We start from the raw sequence: 17,812 nt of genomic DNA, 5'->3' as shown, positions 1-17,812 counted from the left end.
CCCCTCACCCCTCCCGCACCCAAACTCCCTCCCAGAGCCTGCACCCCACACCCCCTCCTGCACCCCAACCACCTGCCCCAGTCTGGTGAAAGTGAGTGAGGATGGGGGAGGGAGGGAAGGGGATGGAGTGAGCAGGGGTGGGGCCTCAGGGAAGGGGCAGGACAGGGGCGTGGTCTCAAGTAAGGAGTGGGGCAGGGGGCAGGGCAAGGGTCTTTGGGTTTGTGTAATTAGACAGTTGGCAGCCCTACTGGGCGGGCATGTGGAAGCCCTGGCCATGCCAGAAGAGCGCACCCGGCAACTCACTGGGCACCAGCAGTGCAGCCGGCAGCTCGCTGGGCATCACCCAGCGCAGGTGCAGCACTACGAAAATGTCAGGCGGACCGTGTCTGTGCGGGCGCAGCCTGTGTGTGCGTGGGGGCCCATTGACTGTTCTGTCCTGGGGCCCGGAATTGCTGTTGGCGGGCCTGACATCAGAATCGCAATACTACTGGTAAAGAAATACAACTCCTTACCCTCTTGGGTCCAAACAAATTGTGGTAGAGGGTTCTGAACCGTTTTCGGGTGTAGTTGCAGCGATAAGCTCCTCCCATCAGGTACTCAATTACCAGGCCAATATCAATCAGACTTATCCTGTAATCCGGAGGTAGGTTACCCTATCAAATTAAAGAAAAAGGAAAAGAAACAAAGAGACAAAGCTGATTGGTACAGATACCATTCAATGTTTCCTCTAACTATATTAGAGTAAAACAAATACAATTAGTTAAGAAACACAGGAATGTATTATGCTGGTTAATTAATTCACCTTAAAATAGATCCAACCGAAACCTGGATATTCTCGCTTGGAAAGAAGACATAAGTAAATAAGAATGTGCAGTAATCCTTGGTAGTAACAGAAGATAATAATGTCAGAAAACAGTACTCAATTTCTTCTGCTGGGGGAAACAAGAAACACCACTGCAGAACAAAAAGCGTGAGGACAGAGCATTTCCCTAAAGGTCAAGCACACTTGCTGAACTCTAGTCCCTCTGTGAGATATGTTTTCCACACAATCTGCTCACAGCATCTCTTCGGCTGAATGTTTCCACTGGCATCCATTTGGGCTGCCTTCTCTGTCAGTCCATTGTGAAGGAAGCTCTATCATTTTCAAACAGAGGCTTTGCAGCTCCTTAGTTGTGATCTCTATTTCCTAAAAGCATGTTTCTTCCCTACATTGCATTATTTAATAGTTAGCACTCATCATATAAAAGGAAGGGGGGAAGAAGTTTCATTAGCAAGGTATGTCCACTTAAATGTGGACTTAAATCTCTTTTGCTTGAAATGAGTCTTTAAAAAAACTTGTTAGAGTCAAGGAGATATGTCATCATCTGCTTTGTAGAAAACATTAAACTGGCTCATAAAGTGCCTATTTTTTTTGCTTTACATACATAGGCCAGGAATGTGGTGAGCATCAAGTAATTCTGATTCTTATCCAATTCTGTTTTATCTAGAGTTTTAGGAGCAAATATATAAGCCCAATGATTTTTTAACACACTGCCCCTCTTGTGGACTTGATGCATTTTATTTTAAGATAGTTTAAAGGGTAAGTTTTCAGCACAGGGTTCTTGCTACACAACTCCCATTAATGCCAATGGGGGCTACTCAGCTCCTTTGTCATACACTGCTTTGAAAAATGACCCCTTGATGTCCTGGATAATCTCTGGGACTCTGGGTGCTGCTGAGCTGAAAAACCAGTTCTGACCCATTGCGCCACTGTTTCTTACCCTTCCTGGTACTGGAATAAATACATTCATATTAATTTCCATGCCATCATCAAGCACCTTTAATTTTAAATGGACAAGGCCAACAATAACTATACAGAATATTTATGGCTCCAACTTTGTGTGCTCCCTGGCCCATTCCCTTCTACTCCCTGTTATCAGTGCTGCTAATAATGACCCGAAGGTCATGAGTTCCATGCAGCTTACTGCATGTGAAGCTATGAAATCAGACCTTAGAACAGTTCTCTCTGCTCTGCATGTAAAGTGAGGTCCACTCAGATACTACTGTGATGAGCATGGTATAAGAGTATACATAGACTAGAATAGAACAGAACAATGGCCTGGAGAACGACAGGTCCACTCTTCCACACCTTTATTCACTAGACCCCACCATCAAAATCCCACAGAGCAGTGCCCTCCCAGGTCTCCCATGGAAGAGTTCCTGGAAAATTCCAGAGATGGAAGGACAGTCCCATAGAGCTGGCATTTCTCTGTTTCCATAGGGGAACTCTGCAAGAGAAAGCTTTGGTCCACTCACAGAGTGGTGGGGCAGTCAGGGACTAAGTAAGGGATACCTCCACGCAAAAATATTTGGCTTTTTTATAGAGCACTGCCTGTGAACAATTCACAAACAGAAAAGAGGCATAATTCATAAAATTAGTCATTATGAATAATTTGCCCAACTCTGATGATAATATTAAGAAAACTCCAGATTAGCTACAGTCTGTCTGTATATCATTATAGGAAACATGACAATTCTGGGTTAATTAGACATGGAATTAAGCCTAAGAGATCAATTAGCCCATCCATGAACAGAGAATTGTATCACAGGGAAAAATATGCTATAATACAACAATAGCTTTTATAGTAAAACTAAAATAAGGCAGCAAAATTGCAATTGTTATCTTAATACTACTATTTAATGTACTCTAGTAAAACCATTATGTTTGCTATAATGATAAGCAGCATGGACTGTAGTTAATTTGTAGTTTTCTTAATATCATTACACCTGGGTTATTAATTCAAAATAATTAATTTTATGAATATTCCTTCTTTTTCTCTTTGGGAATTTTTTGCAGACAGAGGTCTGTAGAGGTTCTGTACATCTGCCTGACTTCTATGCAGATGTGTTTATTTGATTTAGATTAATAAAGCATACATTATAAAACATTCTGAGGGGCAGATTGTGATGATTTTAAGAACCTTTGTGTACAATTTATAAATTCAGTGTGAGATTCTGAACTCTATGTATCTTTGCCAAGCTACCAACTCTATTTTGAAAATGAGGGCTAGTTGCCTTCTCCATGGTCTCTCTGCCTCCATGTTGGACTGAAATTCCAAGGTGTAGTGATACAGGGCAGACAATAGAGGGACATTAACTTAGGATGAGCCTCCATTCAAATATAAATATACTAGACAATAGGCAGGCTCCCACACAGAAGAACTGGTTTGTCAGGGGAGAGGTTGCCTGGCAACAAGGTCACCTGGTAGGAGTCTGGGATCACCTAAGGAGGCTGATCCAGGAGTCACCTGACAGAAGGACTGGAAGGTTGTAAAAGGGTTCACAGGGGGAAAACCCTCAGAGAGACACTCGCAGGAAGTTTGGGCAGGAGAGGGGAAGTAAATGGATCATCCAAGATCTAAGGAGGCAAGCTTGGGAGAGAAGACTCCATGTTTCATAATCCAAGCCAGGCACTGTGATTATGAAAGATCCTGGATGGACCCAGACAGCCCTGACCTCAGGCCAAAGAATGCTCTGAAGTGATGAGAAAACTGAGGTAGGGAAATGCATGTAGGGTTTATTATTTTTGTATAGATCTGTGTATTTCTCATGCTGTTAAAGAAAGATCAATAATGTGCTAGAATTTGGTGCAATGTCTGTATGTGTTCTCTGCTTCACCTACCATGTGCTCTGAGAGTTAAATTTGACCAGAATGTCCAGCATGGCTGGAGGTCTGGGAAACGATGTGTTTACACTATGGGGGAGTCTGAAGGGGTCAGCACTGATAACCGGGACTACATAGTGGCTCTGCACTGCTCCTTACGAAAGACTGAGCCTAATAGGCATGATCTATCGATGTGATCATAACCGATAACATGTTTGTGTTCTGAGCACTGTAATGAAAATGAACATTTCTCATTAAAAGAAGAAAAATTAAAACTATTGGCTTTTTAAAAATGGTTCTCTCTGTCCAGAATGTTTGAGCCAATGTGAGTTTTACCTGAGTAAGGACTGCAGGCTCTAGCCTTCTCTTTGTGATCACATGTAAACAGGAACCAATGACAAAGTGCCATATAGGAGACTTTTATGTAGAGCTGCTTTATAACTGTTCTAAAGGGAAAGGTTAAAATTCATTCCCTGGCAGAAATGGGAGCAACTATTTTTGAAGTTAATGAGAATTGCATCTCTTTACAAAACTCCCATTTACTTCAATGGGAGCAGTTTTGGACACCTCAATAAATGAATGTTCTGCAGTAGAAACATGTTCAGTGGTAAATATTAGTTAAATAAACACAATATATAATATCCTATAGCATATATATATATATATATATATATATATAAAAAAAAAATAATGTTGAACTCAATACTTTATCATATCATGGTTGAGATTTTCAAAGTAACCTAGGGATTTAGACACATCTTCCAATACATTTACCTGTACTTTAATGGAAGATGTGCCTAAATCCCCTTAGACAGTTTTGAAAATTTCAGTCAATGTAATGATCAATGGACACTTTGTTGAAGAAACCTTGTAAAACAATAGCCAAAGCACACATTCTATAATACATACACAGGACTCAATCCTGTTAAGCATGGGAATAATTTTATATAGTGAATAGTCACTTTTCTTTCCCATTGACTTTAATGAGTGCCAGAGCGTTTGCAAGATCAGGCCCACATAGCAAATATGTCCATTCTGTAGTAGATATGAAACTGCTCCCTGTTTTTAACTGTAATGGGCAATATTAGGTTTCATTAAGCTATTGTAAATATTCTAGGATGTATTATAACTATTTACACTGTCACTACACATTATACTTAAGTCAGTGCTTGTGAATACTGTACAGTGCTTGTGAATACTGTAGCAGAAGCTGCAGCAAATAAACTGATTAATAATAAGGCTCAGTTCATACCCCAAGTCTGGCTGTAGTGGCAGCACAATGATGCAAGCTGCCCACAACCCTTGATCCTCAGACAGCATGGAACCTACCTATACAACACAGGTACGAAAGAGGACAGTTTGAGCCAATGGTACTGATAGTCTGAAATGATCCTGAAGTAAGCTTTATGACACCAGTGCACTATTCTTCCCCTCTCAAATTCTAACGTGTCAGTGGCATTCCTTTCACTAGGGCAGAACTGTTTTTATTTGTAACAAATAATGACCATTTCTCATTTTCTATACTAAGCGTTCAATAGTATTTCACAAATACTGACTGGTGATAAAACTATGCTTCACAGTTCCCTGTAATACAGGAATCCAGAAACTGTCTCTAGAACTAAGAGCAGTGAAATTTGAACGTATATATAACTAATGAGTAGGATGAACATCTATTCATTAAGAATAAACAAATGAAAAATACTAACCTGCTGATCTGCATGACTTTGCATGAATAGGGTCCAAAGGTAGGGCAGAATCTTATTTATTTTTTTAAAAAAGTGACCAGTAGAGGGCAATCTTTGCCCACAAAAATAGTGTCAAGACACAGTCAACTCCATTTTTTCCTGCTGTTTATTTTGAGTGTATCATTTGAACAACAATCTGATGAAAGTAACCACTGTGGGGAAAATTCTGTTTGCCTTTACATAGGTCCCTTTGACATCAGTGAGGCTGTGTGTGTGAATAAGGCAAACAGAATTAGCTTTACTTTTAGTGGCTGAACTAAGGGGATCAAAAGTGGGATATGGACACAGTTCTCCATAAACCATAGTAATTAGAAAGGAGAGAGTATTCTCTTTGTTGATTGATACATTTAGAATTCAAACCCTGAGTGTGGCTGTAATTCTTTTAGCTTTTTTTCTTAGGGCTATACTGTAAACAGCTACATGGAGGTAACAATCTCCACAACAATATTTGGAAACTCTCAGGAGAATGTGAATCAGAATCCACAAAACAAATACAAGCTTCCATAAATAAGACTGTGGCAATGTATCTTCCTCATTGCATAATAGTCTGTTCTAAAGGGAATCCCAATAGTGCTACCAGAACTCCTATAAACCATGAATCTCTTCAAATTAAAGGAAAAATCTTAGAGATTTAGGGTGATACATTTTAATATACTATGGCAAATTCAACATTGTTTTCATGTTTCTTTTTCAAGCAGTTATTTTTGATTCTGTAATTTGCCAAGATACAGAAGATAATTCACATTTTACAGTAGAACATTTAAAAATTATTCTAGCTATGAAATAAAATGCATATAGTTTGTGCTAGTCCTGGAAGTACCAGGTTGAGGTGGCAGATTTTAAATCTCTTTGGTGTTTATAGTTTTAGAGACTGCCATTAAGATTGAAAATTTAACTATCTGGCTTCAAAAATTTATCTAAACTAAAAGACTAGCTTCTACCCAACAATCTGCCTCTGTCATGCACAGTGAACCATTTCACTGTCAAATAATGCTATGTTCCATTGAGAGGTTATTTTCAAGAATGTGTTTGCATTTAAATTTGTGTCAAATCTCCTGACTGATCGATTGACTAGTAAGGGATTTGATTGCTCAGGTGCAGGACTGTGGTACAATGTCAGATATCAGCCAGCACGGCATAGGTATTTTTCATCATTGACAAAATGAAAAGAATAGGCCGGGGTCGGCAACGTTCGGCACGAGGCTCGCCAGGGTAAGCACCCTGGCGGGCCGGGCCAGTTTTATTTACCTGCTGACGCGGCAGGTTCGGCCGATCGCGGCCCCCACTGGCCGCGGTTCGCCGTCCTGGGCCAATGGGGGCAGCGAGAAGCGGCGCGGGCGAGCGATGTGCTGGCTGCGGCTTCTTGCCACCCCATTGGCCCGGGACAGCGAACCGCGGCCAGTGGGGGCCGCGATCGGCCGAACCTGCTACGTCAGCAGGTAACTAAAACTGGCCCGGCCCGCCAGGGTGCTTACCCTGGCGAGCCGCGTGCCGAACATTGCCGACCCCTGGAATAGGCCATAATGGGGCATATTTCTGATGAGCACTAGTGTTTGTATTCTAAGCCATTAACTGTATTCCAGTTAGAGCATACATTTGCTCAACATAAAGGCAAGTGTTAAAGAAAGAAAGATTCTACATGAGGAAAAACAACAACAAAAACAAACAACACCACAAACCCCAATAGGATACATTTTAGGAAAAATTCCAATACCTTGCAAATTTTTTAATCACAGGGGATACATATTGTGGTTAAAATATATTTAAAATCTTTTAGTTTCTTACTGCTTTATGAAAAAGTCTTCTGTTTATATGAAGTGCTTATAAAACACTTAATTTTTCACTATAAGGCTGTTTTAAAAACACCTCTCAGATTAGAGGCCCTGGGAAACCATGATAAACAATGTTCTAATTACCCTTATTATAACACAACCTTTTGACACTTGAAACGCTTTGCTTCTGAAGAAGGATGTTAGAAAGAGGAGGCCGGGGAATTTGAAATGGAATCTGTTTAATCTAAAAGACAGATGATAATCATTCCAAACATTTAAAGACACAAAAATGATCACACATTTACTAACAAAATGTACTACTAGCTTGCGCCTCACAGAGAAAGTACAGAGAAGCAGGCAGCCTAGATGCACTCAGGCTTAATCTGAGTACTGTGCTCCATCCAAGGGATTTATGCATGCGAACAATTCCAATTATGTTGCAGTTATTTCATATTTTCTCATTGACACTTGTATATTAGTTAATGATGTCTCTCTACAGATGATACTGTAGACCCCTTCTCAACAAAACTAAAATGACCCAAACCTCTTCAAATATTTCTAATCAATTTTCAAGCTTTTGCTTTCTTTTGTTTCTGTGTTGGGAAACCCCAGCAATAGACTCTTGCCAACTTGTTTATTATGTACTATCCATGCCTGTCTGTCACTTCAATCCTAACTCTGCCTTCCCACTCAGTGCCAGACATTGTTATACCTGTATGAAGCAGAAGGGATGACCTGTGACTTTTTCCCCAGGCTGCTGCTATTGCTGTCACAACTCTATAGGGGTGACTGACAAGAAGTTCCCTCAGAAACCAAGCATGGTACCTCCATGACAAGCAATAGTCCCTGAGGTCCACTTTTACCCAGCTCCTTCAGGAAGCAATGCAGGACACTGCAACTAGCCTTCCTCTGCCTCATATACAAATGACCCTTTAGCCATTACATTTCTAGCCAAAGGCCAAGGGGTGGGAGGAAAGAGGTGGAGAAGGGGCATCATGAATAATTAAAATAAAGGGGGGGGGGGTTGGAAGGTCTCTGATTGCTTTCCATTACACCAGTGTAATTCCTATGTAACACTGAAATGAATGGGGCTAAAATGGGGTAAGTAAGATCAGATTCTGGGGTGGGATGGGGTTTCACTGCTTTAATCCTTTAATACAATTGCATACAGCATCATTAGCTGCTTTTATTTGGGTGTGCTAGAACCAATGGGGCTGTGGCCTGCCCCCCCCAAACTATTATTTAATATGATTATTATATAACATTATTTAATATAGTAGCATTGCATCACACATCAGCTGTTACACTGTGATGTTTAGAAGTCCCTAAATGTCTACTGTACCAGAGCCCCTTTAACCCTGTCTAGCTTTCACCGATGAAAGGAACACCACAAATTTGATTTGTACTCTGACAAAAATTCTCCCTCCTTCTTCCCTCTATTATTTAACTAGTTAATCTGTATACAGAAAGTCCCCTTGAAAGCATATACCTTCTGGAGGCACAAGTTACTTAAAGAAACATAGGCACCAGTGTGCACTGAGAATGTCTGCAGTTTACACATCCTTTGAAAGAAAATTAAAGGTGATGGGGTCAGCACACGGTCACAATTTCCTGCTTGAACCATCTGCATATAGAAGATACTGGTTTTTCATTTATTTCTGGTCCCATGCCAATCCTCCCCCCCCCCCCCCAAAAAAAAGATATTGCTAAAGAAAGTGGATTGGTTTAGCCCCATTGGGACCTTTATAGTTCAAGATGCCTGAAACTCACTTGAAATTCTGATAATGGGGGAGAGACAAGCTGTCTTCTTGCTTTATTGCACTATTCCTTTTTCTATGCTGTTTGTGATGGAGGACTTTACAGCTTTTACAGTGTATCACAGAAGATGGAACTGGAAATGTTGCAGTGGACTAGGATCGAGCACAAAAAAAATATATAGATCTATTACAGTCTCAGGGATTGACTGACAACATGGACATTAGCTTCCAAAATAGTCATGGGTCTGGAAAAATACAGATAACAGCATAAATCCACATGGCATGAAAAAGCCTACAATTCCACTAGCGAAAGCGCTGTATCCAAAGCATCTAAAACCACTGAGACAGCAAGCCCAGTAACTTGTTAGTTGTGCATTGTGTGCAAGAGTTTCAGATTCAATACAAACAAACAATGCAGACTGAAATGGCATGGTGGACGGAGGGGGAGAGGGGAAGGAACAGGAGAATGATCTGAAAGCTCATGCAAAACAGAGACTGTCTCTAATTACGAGAAGCAATCATGACATTACCTCCAACCTACCGTCTATTGGACTCTTACCTTTTTGACGTCCCTCACTAGATGATACAAAGTGTTGGATGGTCCATGTCTCTGTAAATGACAGATAAAGAAGAATCAAATATTTTTGCCTTATACAGAAGCCACGTAGGAGATAAAATGTAAAATCTGGAAGGTGCTCCATTCATGTAAAGTTTTCCTGGTTAACCACCCAACCAAACATATGCACACCTCTACTAATCAGTAGCACTTCAGTCACACAAATTTACCCATTCTTTTCAAATAAACGACAACAGCATAGCTTCGTCCAACATCCTTCAGAAAATTCTCAGGCTCTCTCTTCTCAATTAATAGACATGTCCCAGGTTAGACAGTCAAAGAACAAGCCAATCAAAGAGCAGGTGTGTACCTTTGGCTTTAGGACAGCACAGATACTTGTTTTTCTATTATGTGTATGAGTTGAGTCAAATCTTGTAGTGTTTGATATTTTGGAGACACTTAACTTCTGGCCACCACAAGTAAATTAGTAATATATGCCCCTGAGGCCCATAGTGTGACAGCCTGTGATGGGGTACCTAATCCACACAGGCATACAAGGGGTTAATCATGCCCTGCCCCAGAAGGAGCAATGGAGGTGAGTTCTCTGAGTGGCCCAGAGTGGCTGTACGAAGCACAGCCAATCAGGGAGGAGTTGCAGGGAGCAACCAATCCACGCCCAACAGGCTCAGATAAAAGAGAGCAGCAGGACAGAATAGGGTCAGTGGCTGCTGGGAGCCCAGGGAGTAAGGACTGTATCCCTGGAGGGCTGAGAGAACTAAGTTCCTTGGACAGAACAGCTGCTAGCAGGGACAGGGGGAGTGAGAGGGGGCTCCTGGCTGGCTGCTGGGACTGAGCAGCAGAGTGCCGTGAAGTGAGGGCAAAGAAGGTGCTGGGGCCATGGGGAAGTGGCCCAGGGAAATAGAGCAGCATTGATGGGAGGTTACGGAGGAGAAGCAGGAGGCTGCTATTTACAGTGTCCCTGGGTTTGGGTTCGGAGTAGTGGGTGGGCCGGTGTCCCCCCAACTTGCCACTGGGGAAGAGGCTGGACTGTTGAACAGAGATACCCTCCCCCGGAAGGGAGAAACAGATGATGACCTAGCCATAGGGCTGAGTGCAAAGAGGATGCTGCGGTTCTGGGAGCTGAGAGAGGAGCTGTAGGTGGGAGCAGAGACAGAGTGCCAGTGTGCAGACTGCAGACATGGGTGTTGGCCTCGAGCCAGTCCCCAGCACGACCAGGAAGAGGTGCCAGTTTGGCGGTGAGGGCTGAACCCTGTGATATACCCAATGAGGGCATGGATTTGAAATGTGTAGGCAGAACAAAGCCCTGTATCCATGTATCATGACACAACTCCTTTCAGTTGGACTGAAACAGAAATCATCTGAACCAGACATTGATGTGAATTGGGAGTTTTCCCCAACAGCACCCAAATAATTTGTTTGGCATGCTGTTATGATGAGGGTGACAGAGGTGAGCGTTGGTGTGGGAAGTGCTGTAAGCAACTAGAGCAGCGCAATACTCAAACATTTGCTTTAAGGACTTTTGCTTTTTTTGGAGAAAGGCATTTTGGAAATAAAATTTGTAAAAGTAAAAACTATTAATTTTGGAAAATTTGGGGATTGCAAAACTGGTGAAATTTTGCATGATGGTATTACCAACTCCAAGCTTTCAAAAATCATAAGTCAGCCCCCCCATCATGAGATTTTTCTTAAAAATCGTAAGATTTACAAAACAATATATGTAGGGTTCTTTTTATAAGCTTTCTGGTGTTGGAGTATTTAAGAGTACATATTTGAAAGCTTTTCTCTGCAACCATAAGGGCTAGAAACTTTGTTTTTCTAATGAAAGCTCTCATTCTCAGTTAATAACCTATTCAGCATTTGCAGCTTTAAGAAAAACACCAAATATTGCTAACCTTGCTATAAAATCACAAGAGTTGGAAACACTGGAAAACTCAAAGAATGTTTTTTTAAAAAAACAATGCATCTTCTCTAGGGATCTGGAGTCATGTGGCACTATTCTTCAGGTCCTACCTTGCCCACAACTTCCCTGCCAATGGCCAAGGTTTATCATACTGAACTACAACTCCCAGCAAACACCCGGTGCCGTCTGCAACTTCAGTGACCTTTATTTAACCAGACTTCATGATGTGTATTTAGACAGAGTAAGCAGGAAGCAATAGTGAATTCTCATGATAAGAGTCAAACCCAAGAAAGCAATGTTGGCTTGTGATGTAAGAAAATAGTAACTCATTTGTGGAGAAGGTGTTGGCTGTGCTGGGCACCGTTGTGTCATTTTAGGATGGGCGGGTGGTGAAACAAACACATGAACAAACAGATAGAAAATTTGCCTTAGCTTGGCCCTACCGTATTGTACAGTTCCTCTAGTCGGGAGAGGGTGAGAAACCGATGCATGCTTACTCCATTCTCAATGAGCAATTTCACAAAATCCACTCTGTCCAACACCAGGGCATCCAGCATTGCCTGCTCAAGGGATCCCACCTGCCAAAGGAAAGGATTCACTCAGATTGTTCCTGTATTTAGAGGACAGCCTCTAGATGCTACTGTCACTCTAGCATGGGGAAAAAGAACAGGAGTATTTGTGGCACCTTAGAGACTAACAAATTTATTTATAAGCTTTCGTGGGCTACAACCCACTTCTTCGGATGCATATTGAGTGAAACATATATTGAGGAGATATATATACACACATACAGAGAGCATGAACAGATAGAGACAAGCACCTAGCATGGGGAGGGTTTGGTGTTTTGACAGAATTCCCTTAGCTTTCCCATCACATTTTTAAATCTATTTTGGTTTCCCTGTTTCAAAGTATCAGTACAAAAATGAAAAGATCAGTGTGCTAAGATCAATACACTCTGATAAATCTGGATCAGGACCTAAGAACTGAAAGGTTCAGTTCTTAGGTAGCAGGTGACCAAGTCACTACCCTAGTCAGCTTTTCATTATTAGTTTCACTCTCTTGACAAACATTTTGTTTCTTTTGATTTTGCACTTTGTGCTCATTCCTAGTAAGTGAATATTGTCGCACAAGCAGCCAAGAAGGGTTTGAAACCATGGAAGCAGAAATATATTTTTAAACAGCATTTCCAACAAGGGCCAAATGCAATGGATAGATCACATCCATTATACGCACAGTCCTGGCTTTCCTCTGTTCTGGGGAGGTACTTCGTACCTACAGCTTTTAGCTTGTGAACTGAATTTACACAATAGATTTTACAGAGATTGCCACTGTGATTTTGTAATGGAGAAAGGCATCAGTAGCTGCTGCATGTGTTTTGCATGCTTATTTCCAATAGAGAATGCAAGAGAAATATTCAGGTTAACTGAAAAACTGGCTAGCAAGGCTCCTTTGCAAATCCCGACTTTGTGAGTAGCAAGAACTGGAGACTACATTTAAAATAAAAATGCAACAAATGTATTTAAACACAGGCAATTCTCTTTGATGCAATTGCTCTGGGAGTCTCACATTGTGAAAGTTTGTGTCTGATGACACCTGATAGGTATCTAACTTAAACTTACTACATCATGACAGATTATCATAAGTATTAGCATACAATGTCGTGTGGATGTTTAGAAAAGTTAAAAAAAAATCTCACTTTCCCCATAACTATATATTTTAATGGTTTTTTTTGCACACAAAAAGGTTTGCAGCAGACACTCACTGGCAGTTTGCAGAACAAATTTTAATATAGCTTAGTTTTTGTTGTTTATCTCATGGAAAGTGTGGCAGTGGATGCAATGATCTAGATGCATCACTAAATGGCCTCATTTCCTTTAAGAAGAGCAGGGAACTTTTATGATCTATTCTGCCTTCGGTAGCTCTGACCAGGGATACTTGAGTTGGACTTGAACATGTCTCAGTATGTTGTAAACACCGTATTAGTCTGTTTTAAAAAAAAAAATGCATTCACTTTCATGTCAGATTTTAAGCGTTTCTGTAAAAGATGGTATATACTGTACCGGCCACTGTTGCCCATAAATAAAGATCTGACTGCGAGCGATGTCTACTCTGTTCCAGGCCAAAGCTAGGCTCAGTTGGTCTGGAGCAGATGCATTAGCTCCTGTATATAAACAGACAGGGAGAGAAAAAAAAGGCATACTTTAGACCCAGTCAATGGCCCAACACTAGAATATGAAATCTCTTCACTTAGTCAAAACTCCCACTGATGTCAATGGCAATTCTTCCTGAGTAAGAACTTCACAACTGGGCCCTATATCATCAAACACAACACTTCCCCTGCGCTCCTGCAATAAAATATTTATATAGCACTTTTCACCTAAGCAAAGATTAATAAATTATGCCTCAGCACCCTTGTGAAATACAAGTATAATATCCACTCAAATAGGAGCCAGAAATAGAACCCAGTTGTCCTGACTGTCTCCTGCTCCAATTGCAAGATCATATACACAGAGGCATGTGCCCAATCTACAAACATGTCAGTCTTGTACCTGCCTTGACTGATTACGTATTAAGAAGCCTCCACTTTCTATGCATATTAGTGCCGGATACCTGAGGGTTCTGCATTATAATAAGGATTTGTATTACTCACAAAGAAAATACTTGCATTATACCTTCTTTTACCAGTATGGATGAACAGCAAGTTCCATAGCAGAGAAATTCATATGAGCAAGCATGACATATAGCTGATAATGAAATGTAATATTACTTTCTTTAACTAAGAGAGTATGCAGCTCAGGCTTATGAGATGGTTGTTGCTTTTGGCAAGACAAAGTTCTTTACTTCAGTTTTAACTGATTTTGTGGGACATTCTTGATCTGCCTTTTTTTTTTAAATGTTCTGCTAAGGACTTCAGGGTTATTGAGCTGATTTGTAACGAAAAACAGTATCTGAACTTCAGTATTAACAATAAGAATTAGTATTAATGGACTGATCAGCAAAATAAATAAGAGCCTTTTAATTTTGCTGGTAGGGAGCAGAAGTAAACTCTTGTATTAAGGCTTGTTTTTAGTTGTTCTGACACTTTGAGGGCTTGTCTACACTTACCGGAGGATCAACGCTGTGGCGATCGATGCATCAGCAGTTGATTTAGTGGGTCTAATGAAGACCTGCTAAATTGACCGCCGATCGCGCTTCCGTTGACTCCTGTACTCCAACTGATCAAGAAGAGTAAGGGGAGTCGACATGAGAGCATCTCCCGTCGACGTCTCGTAGTGTGGACTCCGCGGTAAGTAGACCTAAGCTACATTGATTTGAGTTACGCTATTCATGTAACTCAAATTGTGTAGCTTAGATCGACTTTTCTCTTTAGTGTAGACAAGGTCTAACTTTTTTTCTGATTTTATACTCATTATACTGAAAGCTAGTCCCCACTGGCTGGGCACAGCTAATGGCTTTAAAGTACTTGAAAATGGTTCTGCTCCCATTTAGTTACTATACAAAATCATGCACCTCTCTAGAAGAAAGCAGCCCTCTGAAATTAGAAGCACAGTACTATGTAGTATATTGGACATTAAAATTCTGTGTGAAGGGTAAATCCACCCTAGGAGGGATTACAGTACAATTTAATTTCTTAATTCTTAACTTTTCAGTCACCTCCTTGTAGCAAGACTATGTCAAATATTTTTTTGTCTAAAGCAATTATTTTTCTTTAAGGGCTACATTAAAGAGTTGTGATTATGTGTCACACAGGACAGTTTCATATCACTAAGGAAAAGAGCCACAACATAAAGGTAAACAATGCAACCAAGAAAAGAAAAAAAGGGGAAAGAAAACGAGAACTTCAACAGAGTAAATCACTGAAGTTATAATTAAGAAATAACAATACTACTTCTGTAAATAAGACAGACATAGGTGCTTGCTATTTTTTATAAACATAGAGACTCAGAGTCTTCCCTCATTCATGCAGATAGACCCACACTGAAGTGGGCCCCCTTGTTGCTACATATGTATAAACAAGAGCAGAATCTTATCCAGTGTATTTATACCTGGGAGGGACAAAAGAAGGGCCCTATAATTCTATTTAAGTAAACAGAAAAAACCACTCCAATCCCAGGCTCTCTTGGCCTGATCCTGCTTCCATCAAAATTAGTGGCAAAACTGTCACTGACTACATTGAGGAAGGATGAGGCCCTGTGTGCCATGATGTGTGAAGATGTAAATTCAATACATATTGCCAGATAAAAATCCCCCTCTCCCCCAAACAAATCATCATGGCAAATCCCAAAGGGACATGTCTTCCTTGCAGATCAAGCGCCACTCAGATTAATCTTTGGCAAGGTCCTTAGGGTGGTCTGGCTTGATATTCAATTTATGTCCATCACTGGCAATCTTCTCATGCCACCCATATTTCTGGCTCCAACGTGCTTGTTGACCATGTTGTGGCATTCCATGGTACATGACTGGAATTCATTGGTCTTCCATTCTAATAATATGTTCACGTAAATAACAGACCCTGTCAAACCCTCAATGGACCTCCTCCACAAATGCTGGGAGGAAAGATGAGGCTTGCAGGGTCACTCTGAGAAATAACAGATCTGGTGGATCAGATAAAGGGATGAATTCCAGAATCAAAGAGCCTTGATGGAGAACACACAGCCAACTCTTCCCTTTGATCTGAAACAAGGAAGCTCCAGTTCTGCTGAGGTCAACTGCAGTAGTACAGCCTGGGGATAGAGCAGAGGTGGGCAAACTATGGGGGACCCGCGGGACCATCCTAACCGGAGCTCCTGGCCGCAGAGGCCAGCCCCCGGCCACTCCCCAGCTGTTCTCCCTCCCCCGCAGCTTCAGCGCGCCGCGCCGCCAGTGTTCTGGCCTGCCGCTCCAGCCGGGCAGCACGGGCGGTGTGGCTGGCTGGCTCTGGCCGGGTGGCAGGGCTGCGAGCTCCTGCCGCCCTGAGTAGCACGGTAAGGGGGTGGAGAGCAGGGGGGCTGGATGGGGCAGAGGGTTCCAGGGTCAGAGGACAGGGAACAGGGGGTGGTTGGATGGGGTGGAGGTTGGGGGGGGCAGTCAGGGGCCAGGGCTCTTTTAAATTGCCTGAGCCCCTGGGCAATTGCCCCCTTTCCCTCCCCCCCGACCCCTCTTGTCAGCAGGTCTGTTCCCAAACTCTTATTCCAGTGGACGCTTTTCTGTTCTATTCAGGTTCTTATCATTGTGGTATCTGAGTGCCTTCCAGTAGTGACACATGACTAACTTCTGTCACGTGTGGTTCATTCTCCCTCTCATCCTCTGCTCACAAGGAAAATTATCTTTACAGTGTGTTTTGTTTTGGAAGGGTTTTTGTTTTTTAATGTACACACTGCTGTGGGTTTATAGTAGAAAAGGGGAAGAAGTGGAAGGTGGTGAGGTCTGTGAGGGTCCTTAATATCCCTGGGAGTTAATTCCACAGTCTTAGACTGGCCCCTTGGAAAGCTCTGTCTCCAGCACAGATGAGCTTTACCTTTATGGTAGAAAATTCCATTGTGCCCAGGGAGTAGAGTTGTAAACCACAGTCCTCATCCTGGAGTTTTAGGTGATCTTTTAGATATCCTGGGCTCAGGCCATTGAGTACCTTGAACTTAACTTGATGATCTATGAAAGTCAGTAGAGAGAGCAGAGGACTTGTCTGATGTGCTTGTGGTAGCCTGTGTTATTGAGAGACATACTGCAGCATCCTGTACTTGCTGGAATTTCCTAGAGACACAGTGCTCAGTGTAAAACCTGTGATGGATTCTCTAGGATAGTCTTTTTTTTTTTTTTTTTCAAATGTTCATGGTCAAGAATCTAGAGGGGATGCCCCCAAGACATCGCATTGTCCAGATAACCATGTCTGAAGGAGAATCTAAGAGAGTCACTTCTTCCCTGATGCTTTTAAGCACAACTTCATGTCAAACATTCTCTCTGTTCCATCGTATCATTAGAGCTGAAGGGTGTTAGATTAGAAAAATAACAATCTACATTAACTCCTCTGTCTCCTACTGCATTTGTATCTTGTACAGCTTAAAGAATATTACTGGCAGTTAACAAAAAAAAATTGACAATAACAATTATATTAATAAATAGGGGAGCAGTTAACAGACTCCTGCCTATCTCTGAAACATACTGTACTGAGCTAATGCCATATCCTTTTGTGTCAAATGTTCAGTGAATTCATGGCTGACAGACCCATCACACTGTGCCTTCCAGGACAATCAGATGCTACATGATGGATGCTCTGTAAGCATGAATCATGACTTATTCACAAGCTGGAGGAGTGCACAGGCATCAGGTTTACATTAGCCTTGCAAATGGTTCAGTGAACATATCAGTGAATTATGTGGCAGTCATGTCATAATGAGTATATACCATACAGTGCGCCTCTTCCAAAATATTAACAATTCAG

The 17,812-nt window shown here is 41.6% G+C and overlaps 1 protein-coding gene across 5 annotated transcripts in view; it reads right to left on the bottom strand.

Annotated features, from left to right (window-relative positions):
* The window catches only part of TRPM3 (transient receptor potential cation channel subfamily M member 3), a 595,793-nt gene that overhangs the window by 55,701 nt on the left and 522,280 nt on the right, over positions 1-17,812 (bottom strand). For 3 of the 5 annotated variants that reach the window (XM_024211012.2, XM_024211013.2, XM_026652437.1), the window contains exons 10-13: positions 13,455-13,555; positions 11,838-11,972; positions 9,477-9,527; positions 513-653 (exon numbers count right to left, since the gene is read on the bottom strand). In XM_024211012.2, coding sequence (XP_024066780.2) covers positions 513-653; positions 9,477-9,527; positions 11,838-11,972; positions 13,455-13,555 — 428 coding nt within the window. Of the gene's footprint in view, positions 1-512; positions 654-802; positions 839-9,476; positions 9,528-11,837; positions 11,973-13,454; positions 13,556-17,812 lie in introns of all 5 variants that reach the window. The other 2 variants (XM_024211010.2, XM_024211011.2) reach the window with 1 other exon arrangement.

The sequence above is a fragment of the Terrapene carolina genome, unplaced genomic scaffold (assembly GCF_002925995.2).
Source record: "Terrapene carolina triunguis isolate 2854851 unplaced genomic scaffold, T_m_triunguis-2.0 Scaffold113, whole genome shotgun sequence".
In the NCBI taxonomy this organism is placed as follows: domain Eukaryota; kingdom Metazoa; phylum Chordata; order Testudines; family Emydidae; genus Terrapene; species Terrapene triunguis.
This window is presented reverse-complemented; position numbering and strand designations above follow the sequence as displayed.